At 43.5% G+C, this 16,826-nt stretch overlaps 1 protein-coding gene across 9 annotated transcripts in view; it reads left to right on the top strand.

The window, feature by feature from the left end:
* FMNL2 (formin like 2) overlaps window positions 1-16,826 on the top strand; it is a 344,784-nt gene that overhangs the window by 219,172 nt on the left and 108,786 nt on the right. For all 9 annotated transcript variants that reach the window (XM_077447676.1, XM_077447681.1, XM_077447679.1 and 6 more), the window contains exon 6: window positions 3,210-3,362. In XM_077447676.1, the coding sequence (XP_077303802.1) occupies window positions 3,210-3,362 (153 nt within the window). The remainder of the gene's footprint in view (window positions 1-3,209; window positions 3,363-16,826) is intronic.

Raw genomic sequence — 16,826 nt, 5'->3', positions numbered from 1 at the left:
AAACACTAATAACATTCAGAAACCCACTGACCTCCAAAATTATATTATTATAATTCTCTATAAGGATCAGCTGCTAACTCGTAGTTCCCTTTCTAATGGACCATGTCTGGTCTGATCAGCAGGCGATCCGTGAACAGATCCCCTGCTGAATAAGAGCAGAACGTAACGCATGTCACTTTTGTAAAGTCCGTGTCTATTCATTATTTTGATGCATTTAACCGCTTCAGCCCTGGAAAATTTTACCCCCTTCCTGACCAGAGGACGTTTTGCGATTCGGCACTGCGTCGCTTTAACTGACAATTGCGCGTCCGTGTGATGTTGCACCCAAACAAAATTGACGTCCTTTTTTCCCCACAAATAGAGCTTTCTTTCGGTGGTATTTGATCGCCTCTGCGGTTTTTACAACGGAAACGTGACTGGTGTTTTGTTGCCAATCAGAGGTTTTCATCTGCTGCTGAGTGAGGGTTGGGAAAATGATCTTTTTTTATGGGAGTGGGAGACTGGTACTGGTAGTCGATGGGAGATTCAGAATCGGACAAAATAAGAATTTTTGCTAATTACAATTATTGGTTATGATGACGTTAAAAACCCAGGAAGTCAGCACAGCACAGGGATGGTGGGAGCTCCTCATAATGTTAAATTTATTGGAACAAACGTTCGTAATTGTTACGAAAAGTTAACAAACCTAACGAAAATTCGTATTTCATACGATTGAATTCAAATTGAATTTTGGACACGAATTAGGAATTAACGGCTAATACCAAACAAAACGAATTTATTGATGGCGCACATGTCTAAAACTAACCTTTTAATGGCAGTGTCTTCCGTCCTGTCACCCCAGCCTCCCTCTGGTTGTGGAATTGGGGCAAATCTGCAGGGGGAGGGGGCTGTTTATGCAGACATACTCACTGGTTGGCTGCCTCTAGAGTGGCAGGAGGATAAGTTGTGTTCATTTTATTTTAGCTGTCACAGCAACAGGAGGTATAAATGAAGTAAACTTCATAGGAAGGTCTAAGTCCACACAATACACAAAGAGAAAATGATGACATGCCAACGCGGCATTAGCTGCCATGGTCATCAAAGGCACCTACAGCTTGAACATTTAGAATCTAGGTCTGTTGTTTGTGTGCAATTCATGTTCCTCGTCTTAAAATAAAAATTTGGCAGCAGCCACTGCATTATTCACTTTCCAGAAATCTGCCATGGTGGAAAAATTCCATTTTTAATGGAATTACGAACATTTGAAAATGGAACACAGCACAAAGGCCCCCTTGTCTGCCGATAGCTGTGTATGAGTAAACATGACCCAACATGCCATTTGGTCACTGGGACGGAGACAAAATTAATTAGCGAAAATCTAATAAAGTTGTGTGTTATGCCTCTTTTTTTCGGAGAAGTCACAATGGATAAAGTCCAGTGTACCCTCATAATTGACACTTACTGAACAGTTGCAGTAAATCTACATGGAGGAAGAGCAATAGGCTTTTTAATGAGCCAGTGCAAGGAACAAAGCCCAGTAATCTCTAGCAACCAATCAGGGTGCAGTTAACTGTCATAAAATTGGTTACTGACATAGTTCTGATTGGTTCCTGTGCTTTTATAAGAGGATCCAATAGACACCCTGCCGCGCTAAGTGGAAATTATAGCCTGCATGGGAAAAAAGCAAAAATGGCTGCTCAAATATATACTAGTATATCACCAAAATTATTGGGACGTCTGCTTTTTCACACACATGAACTTTAATGGCATCCCAGTCTTAAGTCTGTAGGGTTCAATATTGAGTTGGTCCACCCTTTGCAGTTATAACAGCTTCAACTCTTCTGGGAAGGCTGTCCATGAGGTTTAGGAGCGTGTCTATGGGAATGTTTGACCATTCTTCCAGAAGCGCATTTGTGAGGTCAGGCGCTGATGTGGTTGAAAAGGCCTGGCTCGCAGTCTCCACTCAAATTCATCCCAAAGGTGTTCTATCGGGTTGAGATCAGGACTCTGTGCAGGCCAGTCAAGTTCCCCAAAATTGCTCATCCATGTCTTTATGGACCTTGCTTTGTGCACTGGTGCGCAGTCATGTTGGAACAGGAAGGGGTCATCCCCAAACTGTTCCCACAAAGTTGGGAGCATAAAATTGGCCAAACTGTATGCTGACGCCTTAAGACTTCCCTTCACTGGAACTAAGGGGCCAAACCCAACCCCTGAAAAACAACCCCAAACCATAATCACCCCTCCACCAAATGATTTGGACCAGTGCACAAAGCTAGGCCCATAAAGGTATGGAAGAGTCCTGACCTCAACCTGATAGAACACCTTTGGGATGAATTAGAGTGGAGACTGCGAGCCAGGCCTTCTAGTCCAACATCAGTGCCTGACCTCACAAATGCACTTCTGGAAGAATGGTCAAACATTCCCATAGACACACTCCTAAACCTTGTGGACAGCTGTGAAGGGTGGGCCAACTCAATATTGAACCCTACGGACTAAGACTGGGATGCTGTTACAGTTCATGTGGAAAGGCAGGTGTCCCAATACTTTTGGTAATAGAGTGTATATTTACAAACTCTATGTAAAAGCAGAGTTTTAAAAGCATTAATACACACTGATGTGTCTATATTTTTTTCATATATCTAACTACTAATTAGACATAGAAAAAAGCATGGTCTACTTAATCAATTAGGGCGCTGATTACTTCTTGCAATCGTGATCTTTCCGATCCTGTGATCGCCATGACAGCCAATCACGGCGATTACATGATCATAAACCCCACCTCCTGGCATCTGAAACCTCTTAAAGAGCCAGGAGGCGCCAGCGCAAAGGGGTTAAGATAGAATTCACTTTTTGTAGTCAAATTACACTTGGTTAGCAATTCCGCCTGGCATCAATGGGGTCGCTGGTTCGAATCCCAACCACGGCACCACGTGGTTTGCATGTTCTCTCTGTGCCTGCATGGATTTCCTCCGGATACTCCGGTTACCTCCCACACTTCAAAGACATGCTGGTAGGCTGATTGGTTCCTGTCTAAATTGGCCATATTATTTGTATGTATGAATGCGAGCGTGGGACCGTAGATTGTAATCTCCTTGAGAGAAGGGACTGATGTGAATATATACATAAAGCTCTGTGTAAATTGACAGGGCTATATAAGTACCTATAATAAATAAAAAAATAATAATTTGCAGCCATCTTTCCATTTTCATTGATTGATTTATTTTCCTTAGGTTTGATTTTGAGTGTCTGGAGAATAATGTAGAAAACAATGTTGACAAGTCAAAACATTGGAGCCGGTCTATTGAGGACTTACATAGAGGTGGTAACCTACCTTCTCCTGTTGGGAATAGTATTACTCGCTCAGGCAGACATTCTACCTTAAGGTAAGTTGAGTTCATCCTTTATGTATATATGAGAGGTTACATGTTTTTCACTGTGGTGGGCTGGATTTGAGAAAAATAACCATTCGCGCCCAATTTCTACAACAAAACGTGGGCAGGATAACTGCAAGAATGTCTGTCTGCATTATTCAGTGTCCCTGAGTAGAGCATCTGTTCATGAAACGTGGATACAACCACAATCCATTGTATCTAGGATTGTTGAGGGGTATACAAGGGGATGTAACCAATGAAGACAAGAAGAAAAATGAAGTAATCCTTTATATACTCTCTTAGCAGGTACAGACCACATATCAATATATTGTACAGCTCTCTGTATGTAGAATTTGTTTTATAACAATTTGTTAAAATCAAGCAAATCCTTTAAATATGTAATGGGGTTGATTTACTAAAAGATTGTGCACTTTGGAAAATGCAGTTCCTCCAGAGTTTAGTAAATGAGCAGAAGCTCTGCTGACTTCCCTCATCCAATCATGTGCAAGCCAAACTAAGGCCGCGTACACACGGGCGGATTGTCTGCCCAACTAAGTTCGTCAGACAATCCGACAGACAGTCCGTTCAAAATTTGAATGAACGGACTTGACCACACACGATGAGCAGACAGTCCGCTGAAAGCGTGCGCGATGACGTGTACAGCACGTACGACGGGACTAGAAATACGACGTCCAATACACTGCAATGCAACCTTCGGCCGTGTAAATCCTTTCTGAGCATGCGCCATACTTAGTTCGTCCAACTTGCCTACACACGAGCGGACTGTCCGCTGAAACCAAGTTTGGACGGACAAAACCAAGTTTGAACGGACAAAATTTCGGAAATTCCGTAAGACTTTGTTCGTCAGACAGTCCGCTGAAAAAGTCTGCTGAAGCCCACACACAAGCGGATTGTCCGCTGAAACACGGTTCAGCGGACTAAGTTGGACAGACAATCCGCCCGTGTGTACGCGGCCTTACATAGTACATAGTAGGTGAGGTTGAAAAAAGACACAAGTCCAATATATGTGTGTGATTATATGCCAGTATTACATTGTATAGTTACATCGATAGTTTCAAAAACTATTAGATAAGCACCTAAACGACCACAACATACAGGGATATACAATGTAACACTGATATAATCACACACATAGGTTGGACTTGGTGGACTTGTGTTGTTTTTCAATCTCACCTACTATGTAACTATGTAACAGATGATCAGAGCTGCTTGAGATGCCTATAGGACAGTGATGGTGAACCTTGGCACCCCAGATGTTTTGGAACTACATTTCCCATGATGCTCATGCACTCTGCAGTGTAGCATCATGGGAAATGTAGTTTGAAAACATCTGGGGTGCCAAGGTTCGTCATCACTGGTATAGGTCATGAGAGGTGATCAGCGATAACAACACAACAGTGGTTCTAACTCCTCTCTATTCTGTCGTAAGCTAAAAAGAACCTTTGGCTGGAGTCTCCCTTTAAATGTATTATTTTTATGCCCGTCATAAATGTCTAAATTACATTCTTCAAGACTTGTGAGCACTAGACTACTTGAAGAGACGGCACGTGCAAATAAGCCTCCATTACTAGTGTACATTGCTGCGTAAGTGTAAAATCAATAGACCTGTCGGAGGGTTTGCTGATGTATGGAAACCATGTATTGACTGGGAACGGCTTGACTTCTATAAACTGCAGTGCAGCAGAGATCACATGATGATTAACAGGGATAGTTTAAAGTGCAGTCACAACAGATGTTAGACACTTATTATACGGATTGTCTGCTGCTTTGATTTTAGAGAGAAAATGTCACTAACTAAATCATATATTTACGGCGTGAGGTTTATTAGCGTTCTTCCAAGTATTGCCATTATAGCTTTCCCAGCATTCAGTGCTAGATGCTCATTGATTAGGTGATGTCTGTTACATTTTTCTTAACAGTATGCAGTGGACAAGAACTAATTTGCAGGATACAGTTAGAAAAGAAGGTATTTCTGGGTAATGGTGTCTTTCATGACAGGTCTGAGTGCCCGCACTTCCCAACCCATCTATGGAGTTTTAAAGCATCTTACGGCCCTCCTGAACAGAAACACCAACCTTACTTGACCTTGGTGAGGGGTTATTTTGGTTAGTATTTGAAGTGCCACAGTAGGGACTTTGATGATGTCCAGATGGGGTGCAGCAGGCTAACATATAGCTGTCTATGGGCCATTGTTTTGGTTCAGCAAAAGCCTTGTGATCTTTTTAAAAAACTCAGTGTTTGAGGCATTGTTAATAAACCCACAACAGTAAAATTAGTCTGTATATGCAATAAAATATGTTTGTACACTCACTGTGGAACATAAGCGGTTAATCCTCTGCATTGTGTAAAAAGGTTGTTTGATCTTATCTTCTCTGATCCTCCCATTCTTCCACAGTACCCAATCCATCTGCTGATAATACAGAGATCATCACAGGGCCAACCAGCACTGTCCAGATTGAAAGTCAGGGGTCATGCAGCCTCATAGGAGAGTCAAAGGAGAATGAAAACTCCTCCTACAAGCTTTAAAGTGTTTTTAAAGGCAGAAGTTTTTTTTTTATTCTAATGCATCCTATGCATTAAGATTAAATCCCTTCTGTGTGCAGCAGCCCCCCTAATACTTACCTGAGCCCCATCTCAATCCAGCGATGTTGCATGAGAGACTTGGCTGTCTGGGACTCTCCCTCCAAAATTGGCTGAGCCACAGTAACGAGCGCTATTGGCTCCCGCTGCTGTCAATCAAAGTCAGTGATCCGATAAGGACAGAGAGGGGACAGGGCTGAGTCGCAGCTCCATCTCTGAATGGACATACAGAGCAGCGGCTTACTGTGGGGGCACTCGGCAGGAAGGAGGGGGCAGGAGCGTCAGCGAGGGACCCAAGAAGAGGAGGATCGGGACTGCTCTGTGCAAAACCACTGCACAGAGCAGATAAGTATAACTTGTTTTGTTTTTTTAACCTCCCTAGCGGTAATCCAGAGTCTGGCTCGGGTTGGGATTTTAGTACCATAAGCGGTAACCCCGAGCCAGACTCGTGATTGCATTGCTGGATACAGGGAGAGTTACTTACCTTGTCCCCTGGATCCAGCGATGTCCTCCACGCTGTGTGATCGACCTCCGCTCGATTCACACAGTGCCCGAGTGCAGCCGAGCTCTGTTCCCTTCGACGTTACAGTGCACGGGAACGGAGAACGGTGCCAAATTCAAAAAAGTAAAAACACACAAAACACACACAGTACTGTAATCTTACACATTACAGTACTGTATAAAAAAATTACACACCCCCTTTGTCCCTAGTGGTCTGTGCAGTGCCCTGCATGCACTTTTATATTATAAATACTGCTTTTTCTGCCTGGAATTTGGAGATTGTCCATAGCAACCAAAAAGTGTCCCTTTATGTCAAAAGTGATTTTAGACCAACTAGAAAACAGCGATAATAAATTATAATCACTTGCAGAATTGAGCGATAGCGATTTGTGGGGAAATTTGTCATCAAACACTAAATCTAATGACAGCGACAATTCTGCAAATGAACAAATTTCAGTGTTTTTGGATTTGATTACATTATTGAATAATTTTTATTATTATTTATTATATTATAAACTTTATCATACCCGGGATGTCTGCTAGACTCTGGTTTGAACAGATTTAAGAGAGTTATTCCTAAGAATTGCAGGCCTACAATGTAAAACGCCAAATTTCCATGCAAAATAATTGTACCGCTTTCAGCACCTAAAACCAGAACTAATCATACCGCCAGGGAGGTTAAACAAAAAAACAAAACAAAACAAGACTTTAATAACACTTTAACCAGTGCTCAGCCAGACACTGATAAAAGTCACAAGACTGCTATATGCTGCTGATGAGTAAAGGTACTTAGCATGTTCTGTGTACTGTGGGAGACCAGATATAGTGAATGCAGGCTCCTGGGTTTAGTAACACTTTAACTTAAAAAGAAAAATCATGAATCGATATGGAGGGGGCACATGGCTCTAAAGACATGGACAAGTTGTTTCTTATTTTAGGCTTTAAAGACCTGTCATGTAAACCTTCTGTCATCTATCCAGAAGTCCTCTCTCTTTTTTACTTGCATAATAGACATGTGCGATTGGTTTCGTATGAATTGAAAATTCATATAAATTTCCGGAAATCGAAAATTTGTATTTCGTATGAATCCAAATTGAATTTCGGATACAAATTACGTAATATGATTTTTTTTTTAATGCGAAACAGAACAGAACGGAACGAAACAAAACTAATTTTTTGTCTGCCCAACTAAGTTCGTCAGACAATCCGACAGACAGTCCGTTCAAAATTTGAATGAACGGACTTGACCACACACGATGAGCAGACAGTCCGCTGAAAGCGTGCGCGATGACGTGTACAGCACGTACGACGGGACTAGAAATACGACGTCCTATACACTGCAATGCAACCTTCGGCCGTGTAAATCCTTTCTGAGCATGTGCCATACTTAGTTCGTCCAACTTGCCTACACACGAGCGGACTGTCCGCTGAAACCAAGTTTGGACGGACAAAACCAAGTTTGAACGGACAAAATTTCGGAAATTCCGTAAGACTTTGTTCGTCAGACAGTCCGCTGAAAAAGTCCGCTGAAGCCCACACACGAGCGGATTGTCCGCTGAAACACGGTTCACATGGCTCTAAAGACATGGACAAGTTGTTTCTTATTTTAGGCTTTAAAGACCTGTCATGTAAACCTTCTGTCATCTATCCAGAAGTCCTCTCTCTTTTTTACTTGCATAATAGACATGTGCGATTGGTTTCGTATGAATTGAAAATTCATATAAATTTCCGGAAATCGAAAATTTGTATTTCGTATGAATCCAAATTGAATTTCGGATACAAATTACGTAATATGATTTTTTTTTATGCGAAACAGAACAGAACGGAACGAAACAAAACTAATTTTGGTCCATGTCTATTGCATACATTTTTTAAGGTTCATGGTACTTGTACTTTAGTTAACAACAAACGTGTTAGTTTATGAGTTTATGAGATCACAGTTTGGGACAAATTAAGAGCACTTGTAAAATTTGCATGGTTTAACATGCCCTTGGCCATCCAAAGTCTTGATGAGAGGTAGCATGCAGGGCTGGCGTCAGCATACAACGGCTTAGACAGCCACCTTAGAGCGCCAAGATGAAGGGAGGTAAAATCCAGATCCCCAGCCACTTGATGGGGATTCAGATTTTTAAAATATCAGCTAGAATCTTCAGCTAGAAGAGTGAAAATTTTTGGATGGCCTCACAACATAGTAAAATATATTTATATGCAAGTAAAGCATTACATCGTGCACCATCATCCCAAATGAATATAGAAATGGATATTGGGAAATCTGGTCCCCAGCCAGAGATACCAACAAAGGTAAGAGCAAGGGGACTATTGCGGTGCACATCACAAGATTCGAAACCAGTTAGAAAGACGAGTATAAAATTATTATATAAATGTATTAAATGATAAAAACAAGTAACAATATACAAACAATCAGGGGCTAGTACAGAAGGTGAAGTATTTCGACTAGTTTCGCTTTTCAGCTTCTTCAGGAAATACATACATCTAAAAAATATATATATCATAGTTAAGCATACAACAACTAGATAGGGTATGATCAATAAGTACAATGGGAAAATAATAGGGGAAAAAAAAGGGAAGAAACAATGCAGGTAGATACATTCAGAGTCTTATCCAAACGCTTAGGCCCCCAAGGTAGCTCAGGCAACCGGGGGAAGCCTTCCCCGGCGACTGGGATGGGTATTAACCCCGACACTGGCCGATGTATGTATAGAAATATTTACATTAAAGTTTGCTAGTTTGTAAATTTGCCTCAAGACGTTTTTCAGGTGACAACCGAGTGTACGATCCATCTCAACCACCAGAAGTTAACCAGTGCCGTTGAGGGAAATAAATGTGGCCAATAAAGGGGTGAAGCCAAGTGACTGTGTTTGAAAAAAGCTATATAGAAAGGAAACCCCTAATGAAAAAGGGAAAGGGAAAAAGGGGGGGGGGGGAGGGAATAAATAAATGAAGGAGAAAAAGAAACAGGAACAGGAGAAGCAAAAGTGAGGGAGAACCAGAAAAATTGATGAATGGACGGATGAAGGGGGGGGGGGGACCATAAGGGAAAAAAAGGAGGGGAAGAAAGGAACAAGAGGAAAGGAAATGAGGGAGGGGGGGGGGGAGGAAAAGGAAGAAAAGGAGGATTGGGGAAGGGAAAGGAACCAAAAAAAAAAATATATATATATATATATATATTTATATATATATATTTTTTGGTTCCTTTCCCTTTCCTCTTGTTCCTTTCTTCCCCTCCTTTTTTTCCCTTATGGTCCCCCCCCCCCCCTCATCCGTTGATTCATCAATTGTTCTGGTTCTCCCTCACTTTTGCTTCTCCTGTTCTTGTTTCTTACTGCAGCTGCTGACTTTTAAAATAAGGACACTCTCACCTGTCCCAGGGTCCAGCGATGTCGGCACCCGAGCCCGAACCGTCCCTCAGTCCTCGGATGCTGCCGCCGCCATCTTCGTTATGGGAATCAGGAAATGAAGCCTTGCGGCTTCACTTCCCAGTTCCCTACTGCGCATGCGCAAGTCGCGCAGCGCAATCAGAATGGTCCCTGCTGTCTCTGGGACCCGTGTGTGTCCCAGCAGACAACGCAGTGAGACGGGAAGAGCCATAGACTCCCATGGGAGTCTATGCCCGGAAGTCGGTGCAAATACCTGTACCCCTCCCCCCTGAAAGGTGCCAAATGTGACACCGGGGGGGGGGGGTTCCGAAAAGTGGAGGTTCAATTTTTGTGTGAACCTCTGCTTTAAAAATGTTCCCACCCCAACAAACTTTAGAAGCAGAAACCAGATTGTTAATATCTCTTTCATTATAAACTATAGAAAAGATTTTAATTAGACTGGAGCTCCTCTTTGCTTGAACGTTCGAAACAAAAACTCCCCAGCCCCAGCGTTCCATTGCCCGGCGGCCATTCTGAAGATCCATACGTCTTTTATATAGCTGCTGTTTTTGCTTTTCTTTTTAAAAAAACCGTTAGCTTCCACCCGTATTGACAGATGGAGGCACGTGACTTCGGTGTTTAGTCTAGGAGAAATAAATGTTCTGTATAAATAAGGCGCATATTCCTTCTGGGTGAAAAGGCATCGCTCTGTGGGGACGCGCTGCATTATGAAGTTACCACCTCAAACTTCTGTGTATACTCTGTTGCAATGTTGATGCATGCAATCTCTGATGCCACAAATTATATTATCTGTCCCCAGTGGGCTGCTTTTCTACTCTTTTTACACTGCATTTTCTTCAGCTTAACGAAAATGTATTAACTCTTTCAGAGATTGTTATTTTTTTTAGGCAATTTAGGTCAGTTGACTTATTTGTCTATTTGCTGTTGCTAATTCATTATGTATATAAGCAGGGAGGCATCATTTATTAACCATCACTTTATCACTACTGACAGTCAACAACAGTTGAGAATTATTGCTACTGGCTCCCAATCAGCTAGCAGTCATTATAGGGTCTATTTATTTAAAATTTGCTGTGGGTATAACTAAGCATTCACATAACCGTCACAAATGATCCCTTTAATGTATTTAATATGTATATTTTCTATCACTGTCAGCTCCATCTAGTGGCCATAATGCAGTGTTTTCCCTTATTGTCTCATATTTGGAAAATATTGCATTATGGCCACTGGATGGGGCTGTCTATCACTGGGAAGAGACATATTGAACATAAGGGGGTTGATTTACTAAAACTGAAGAGTGCAAAATCTGGTGGAGCTGGGCATGATAGCCAATCAGCTTCTAACTGTAGCTTGTTCAATTAAGCTTTGATAAAAAAAAAAAAATGTTAAAAAATGGAAACTGATTGGTTTCTATGCAGAGCTGCACCAGATTTTGCACTCTCCAGCTTTAGTAAATAAACCCCATTGTGTGTATAATTTGTGACAGCAGGTGGTGGAATGCTGTACACAGTGAATTTTGTTATGATTAGACTCCTTTAGACCCCTTTCACACCACACCGCCCATTGCATCGGCGGTAAAACGCGGCTATATTTAGCGACGTTTTACCGCCGGGTTTGCGGCGCATTTCGGCCGCTAGCGGGGCGCTTTTACCCCTGCTAGCGGCCGCAAAAGGGTTAAAACCACCGGCAATACGCCGCAATAGCGGCGTTTTGCCGGCGGTATTACAGCGCTGTCCCATTGATTTCAATGGGGAGCAGCGGTGGAGGAGCGGTAAATACACCGATCCTTCACCGCTCCAAAGAAGCTGCTGGCAGGACTTTTTTCTGACGTCCTGCCAGCGCACCGCTGTAGTGTGAAAGCCCTCGGGGCTTTCACACTACATACAATGGTGCAGCTTCTTTAGGGCGGATTGCAGGCGCTATTTCTAACGCTATAGCGCCTGCAAAACGCCCTGGTGTGAAAGGGGTCTAAAGCGGAAGTAAACCCATCGATCTAACAGTTTGAAAAAACAGTTACATTCCCGGCATGCCAGAAATGTTAACTGTCACATTGGCTGTGCTCTCAACCAAACTGTCAAACCATCCAATGGCTGGTGTCATAACTGATCACATATGCAGCTTCATGGCAGTTAAAGATTAAAGGGAGGCCAAGATGGCAGCTTCCTTGGCTGCCATCTTGGCCTCCCTTTAATCTTTAACTGCCATGAAGCTGCACATGTGATCAGTTATAACACCAGCCATTGGATGGTTTGACAGTTTGATAGGAGGGTTTACTTCCACTTTAAAGAGGAATTCCAGGTATGGATATTTTATATATAGTTACATTGGTCCAGCTTGGAGCAATATAGCTATGTACTGTGTATACCATATGTGGCCGATGCCCCTGGAACCTGAAAATGACTCTACTAGGCACTGCTACTCCAGTGTTCTTCACTAGCTTCTGCTATCTGAAAACAGAAGGTTGACCACTCACCATGGATGCCATTTTTTTGAACTAGTGAGTTGGCCCACCCTTTGCAGCTATAACAGCTTCAACTCTTCTGGGAAGTCTGTCCACAAGTTTTAGGAGTGTGTCTAAGGGAATGGTTGACCATTCTTCCAGAACTGCATTTGTGAGGTCAGACATTGATGTTGGACGAGAAGGCCTGGCTCACATTTTCCGCTCTAATTCATTCCAAAGGTGTTCTGTCGGGTTGAGGTGAGGAATCTGTGCAGGTCAGTCACGTTCCTCCACCCTAAACTCGTTCATCCAAGGCTTTATGGACCTTGCTTTGTGTTCTGGTGCCCAGTCATGTTGGAACAGAAAGGGGCCATCCCCAAACTGTTCCTACAAAGATAGGAGCATTAAATTGTCCAAAATGTCTTGGTGTGCCTTAGTGTTTCCTTCACTGGAACTAAGGGGCCAAGCCCAACCCCTGGAAAACAACCCCACAGCGTAATCCCCCTCCACCAAATGATTTGGACCAATGCATAAAGCAAGGTCCATAAAGACTTGGGTGAGCGAGTTTGGGGTGGAGAAATGTAATGGCCTGCACAGAGTCCTGACCTCGACCCAATAGAACATACATCTTTGGAATGAATTAGAGCGAAGACTGTGAGCCAGGCCTTCTTGTCCAATATCAGTGCCTGACCTCACAAATGCGCTTCTGGAAGAATGAGCAAACATTCCCATAGACACACTCTTAAACCTTGTGGACAGCGTTTCCAGAAGAGTTGAAGGTGTTATAGCTGCAAAGGGTGAGCCAATTCAATATTGAACCCTACAGACTAAGACTGGGATGCCATTAAAGGCAGGTGTCCCAATACTTTTGGTAATATAGCGTATATGTAAAAGATGACTTCCTGGTATGAATAATTTCACTCTTGTCTATGGCTGGCTTTATGTGGTTGCAGCTTGTATTTACTCCTAGCACTGAAACATAACTTTCGGCTCATTGCTTAGTTTCCAGCCTCCTTTCATTTCTCTCCCTAATGAAGGAAGTGTGGCTCCTGTATATATAATGCACAATGTATATACATTTTTTGGTGAAGGATTTAATGGGGTCCATCCCACCTTCACACAGAAGACTTATTAGAATGTATAATTCAGCAGTCCATTTGAGCTGTGATATATTTTAGAAATGGAGCCTCATTTATCAAACACATCAGCAGTTTCCCTGGGGAGATATAGCTGAATGAAATGTATGTGTTGGCAGATGTTCACTTTCCTGTGTGGGGATATACGGTAGTCTACAGGGCAGATTTATAGATATTAACCAGTTCCCCAATCAGAGGATGTGAATGAGCCCAGGTCACACCACTAACCTGATTGCTGTGCAATGTTCATTTTTTTTTGCCATCCAAATAAGAGGGCACTAAAAACGTTCAACTCCAGCCATTGTTTATTGCAATGACGGCACGCTGCGACCTCCCACCCAAAGCCGATGCTTCTAACATGTTTCAACCCCTGCAGGGCTTAAAGTAGAACTATAGGCACCTTTTTTTTGTCAGTTTGGATAGAGCAAGGAAGGGTTAGAACCCCTGTTAGATTTATTTTTGCCATCTGTGTCCCATTACGGAGAGTTCACGTCATTTCCTCCCAGGACCTCCTGCTTTTTAGCTCCCTTGTTACCTCCTCTCATGCTCGCCTTCAAGATAGCCTCTCCCATCCTCTGGAACTCCCTGCCCCAGTCCGTCCGATCAGCCCCTACCCTGTCCACCTTTAGGAGTTCCCTGAAAACTAATTTATTCAGGGAAGCCTATCCCACACCCACCTAACTGTCCCTGAGCCACCCCCATCAAATCATTCTCTGCAGCTATTACCTTTTGTACCACCACTCCCTCCCTTTAGAATGTAAGCTCTATGAGCAAGGCCCTACTTTACCTTTTGTATTGTACTGTAATTGTGTTGTCCCCCCTATACATTGTAAAGCGCTGCATAAACTGTTGGCGCTATATAAATCCGTAATAATAATAATTACCTGTCCCATAGCCAATAAGGAAGTGAGAGGAAATGCCTGCAAATTAATGTACCATATATACTCGAGTATAAGCCTAGTTTTTCAGCCTAGTTTTAGGCTGAAAACCCCCCCCTCGGCTCGAGTGAGCCGTACAGCAGCTGTACCTTTGACCTTTGATGGCCGAACAGACTGCATAACACAGCGGGAGACACCCGCTGTTTTAGTAATCAAAGGTACTGCTCTAGATGGGCACAGTGAGGCTGCCAATGGGCACAGTGAGGCTGCCAATGGGCACAATGAGGCTGCAAATGGGAACAGTGAGGCTGCAAATGGGAACAGTGAGGCTGCAGATGGGCAGAGTGAGGCTGCAGATAGGCATTGGTTACCCAGTAGCTGCTGCATTTTCCCACTCAAGGCTTATACTCGAGTCAATACGTTTTCCCAGTTTTTTGTGGTAAAATTAGGTACCTTGACTTAGATTCGGGTTGGCCTATACTCCAGTATATATGGTAATTCCTTGCAGACCACCATATCACCAGAAATAGTGTCCCCATTGGAACATTTCCCCTCTATTACTTTTTCTGAGGACAACACAACATTTGGGGATTTTCTTTTACTTTCACTTTCACTGATAATGGTAAAATCTCCCTAATGGGGGCACCGACAGCAATAAAACTGACAGGTGTTCTAATCTCTCTCTACACTAACAAAAAAAGTGCCTTTAGTTAGTTATACTTTAATCATGGGGAACCATGATCCATACGTTCAAGTCCTGCTGTGGATGTAACATGTTGGGGGCATGGTTTTGAGTGGGAGCGAGTGAGCGATTTGCTGTCATTGCAATAATCCTTGGCTAGAGTTAAATGTCTTTAGTGTGCGGCCTGTTACTTGGATGGTTGAGCCAGGGTGGACTCCGGGGCCTTGGCACCCAGATAATAGCAGGGAACCGAGGAGGACACAGGATGGCCTGTTGGCAGTGAAAGGGGTTGGGTGCATCATCTAGTTATATTGTAGTTAATAGAGGGTACACCTTTGATTGTTTCCTGTGCTGCAGTGCAAAAGCAGCTCTAGGCTTTGTGAGGCAAAAGTGCTACAAATCAGATGTTCGGCACACTTAAGTGAGATAGGGCTCTTAACGCTGCCTGAGCTCAGCAAAACTCAAAACTGGGGTAATGCAGGTAGTGCTAACCCTGAAGGAGCCGCCTGGTAATTTTGTGTTCCATGTTCTCTCCACTCCAAGAGAACCCTCTGACACACCTGGTTTGGTTGAATCACTAAAGACACACGTAGCAACACCGGCATATAGTACCTTTCACCTTACTGTAGGATATAGGCAATAAACGAGTACACACCTGCTTAGTGGTAAACGATATTTGACTATAATTAAGAACTTGCATAAATGACAAAGTTCAGCTCACTAATCAGAGTAGAACTGTCATCAGGTAATAAAGGTAAACAAATAGATCTATCCTTTCAAGACACTGGACGCATGGACTCCTATGGCGGGGGCAGGAGGGGGTGTATTATTTGAAGCACCTGATTAGAGCCAGAGGCACAGTGGCAGCGTTTGGGCACAGTGGCAGCATGTGATGACACAGTGGCAGCGTTTGATGGGCACAGTGGCTGCAATTGATGGCACAGTGGCAGCGTTTGGGGACAGGGGCAGGATTTGATGGGCACAGTGTCAGCGTTTGATGGGCACAGTGGCAACGTTTGATGGCACAGTGGCAGCATTTAATGGGCAGAGTGGTAGCATTTGATGGCACAGTGGCAGCGTTTGGGCACAGTGGCAGCGTTTGATGGGCACAGTGGCTGCAATTGATGGCACAGTGGCTGCGTTTGATGGGCACAGTGGCTGCGTTTGATGGGCACAGTGGCAGCGTTTGATGGGCACAGTGACAGCATTTGATGGGCACAGTGTGGCAGCGTTTGAGGGCACAGTGGCAGCGTTTGAGGGCACAGTGGCAGTGTTTAATGACACAGTGGCAGTGTTTGATGGCACAGTGGCAGCGTTTGATGGGCACAGTGGCTGCGCTTGACACAGTGGCAGCGTTTGATGGGCACAGTGGCTGCAATTGATGGCACAGTGGCAGCATTTGAGGGCACAGTGGCAATGTTTGATGGGCACAGTGGCAACGTTTGATGGGCACAGTGGCAGCATTTAATGGGCACCGTGGCAGCATTTGAGGGCACAGTGGCTGCGTTTGATGTTCAAAGTGGCTGCGTTTGATGGGCACAGTGGCAGCGCTTGGCACAGTGGCTGCAATTGATGGCACAGTGGCTGCATTTGATGGGCACAGTGCCCCCCCCCTCACCAAAAATTTTGAGCACCAGCCACCACTGCAGTGCTTCCTTTATTCTTGTGTGTTTATGACTCAGCGGGTTGTGGATTTCCAGGAATGTCTGTGTCATTCTGTATACAGTACTATGTCTGATGGTGATATTACTACACGGGAAGAACACGTCACCCTCAGTCATTACTGAGTGATTGGATCGGCATGATAAAGTGTGAATGATTTCCATGTAACGTCATTATC

The sequence above is a fragment of the Lithobates pipiens genome, unplaced genomic scaffold (assembly GCF_037356315.1).
Source record: "Lithobates pipiens isolate NorthernLeopardFrog02 unplaced genomic scaffold, aLitPip1_a1.2 Scaffold_22, whole genome shotgun sequence".
NCBI lineage: Eukaryota > Metazoa > Chordata > Amphibia > Anura > Ranidae > Lithobates > Lithobates pipiens.
The sequence above is the reverse complement of the archived record's forward strand: the minus strand, read 5'-3'. Positions and strand labels throughout refer to the sequence as shown.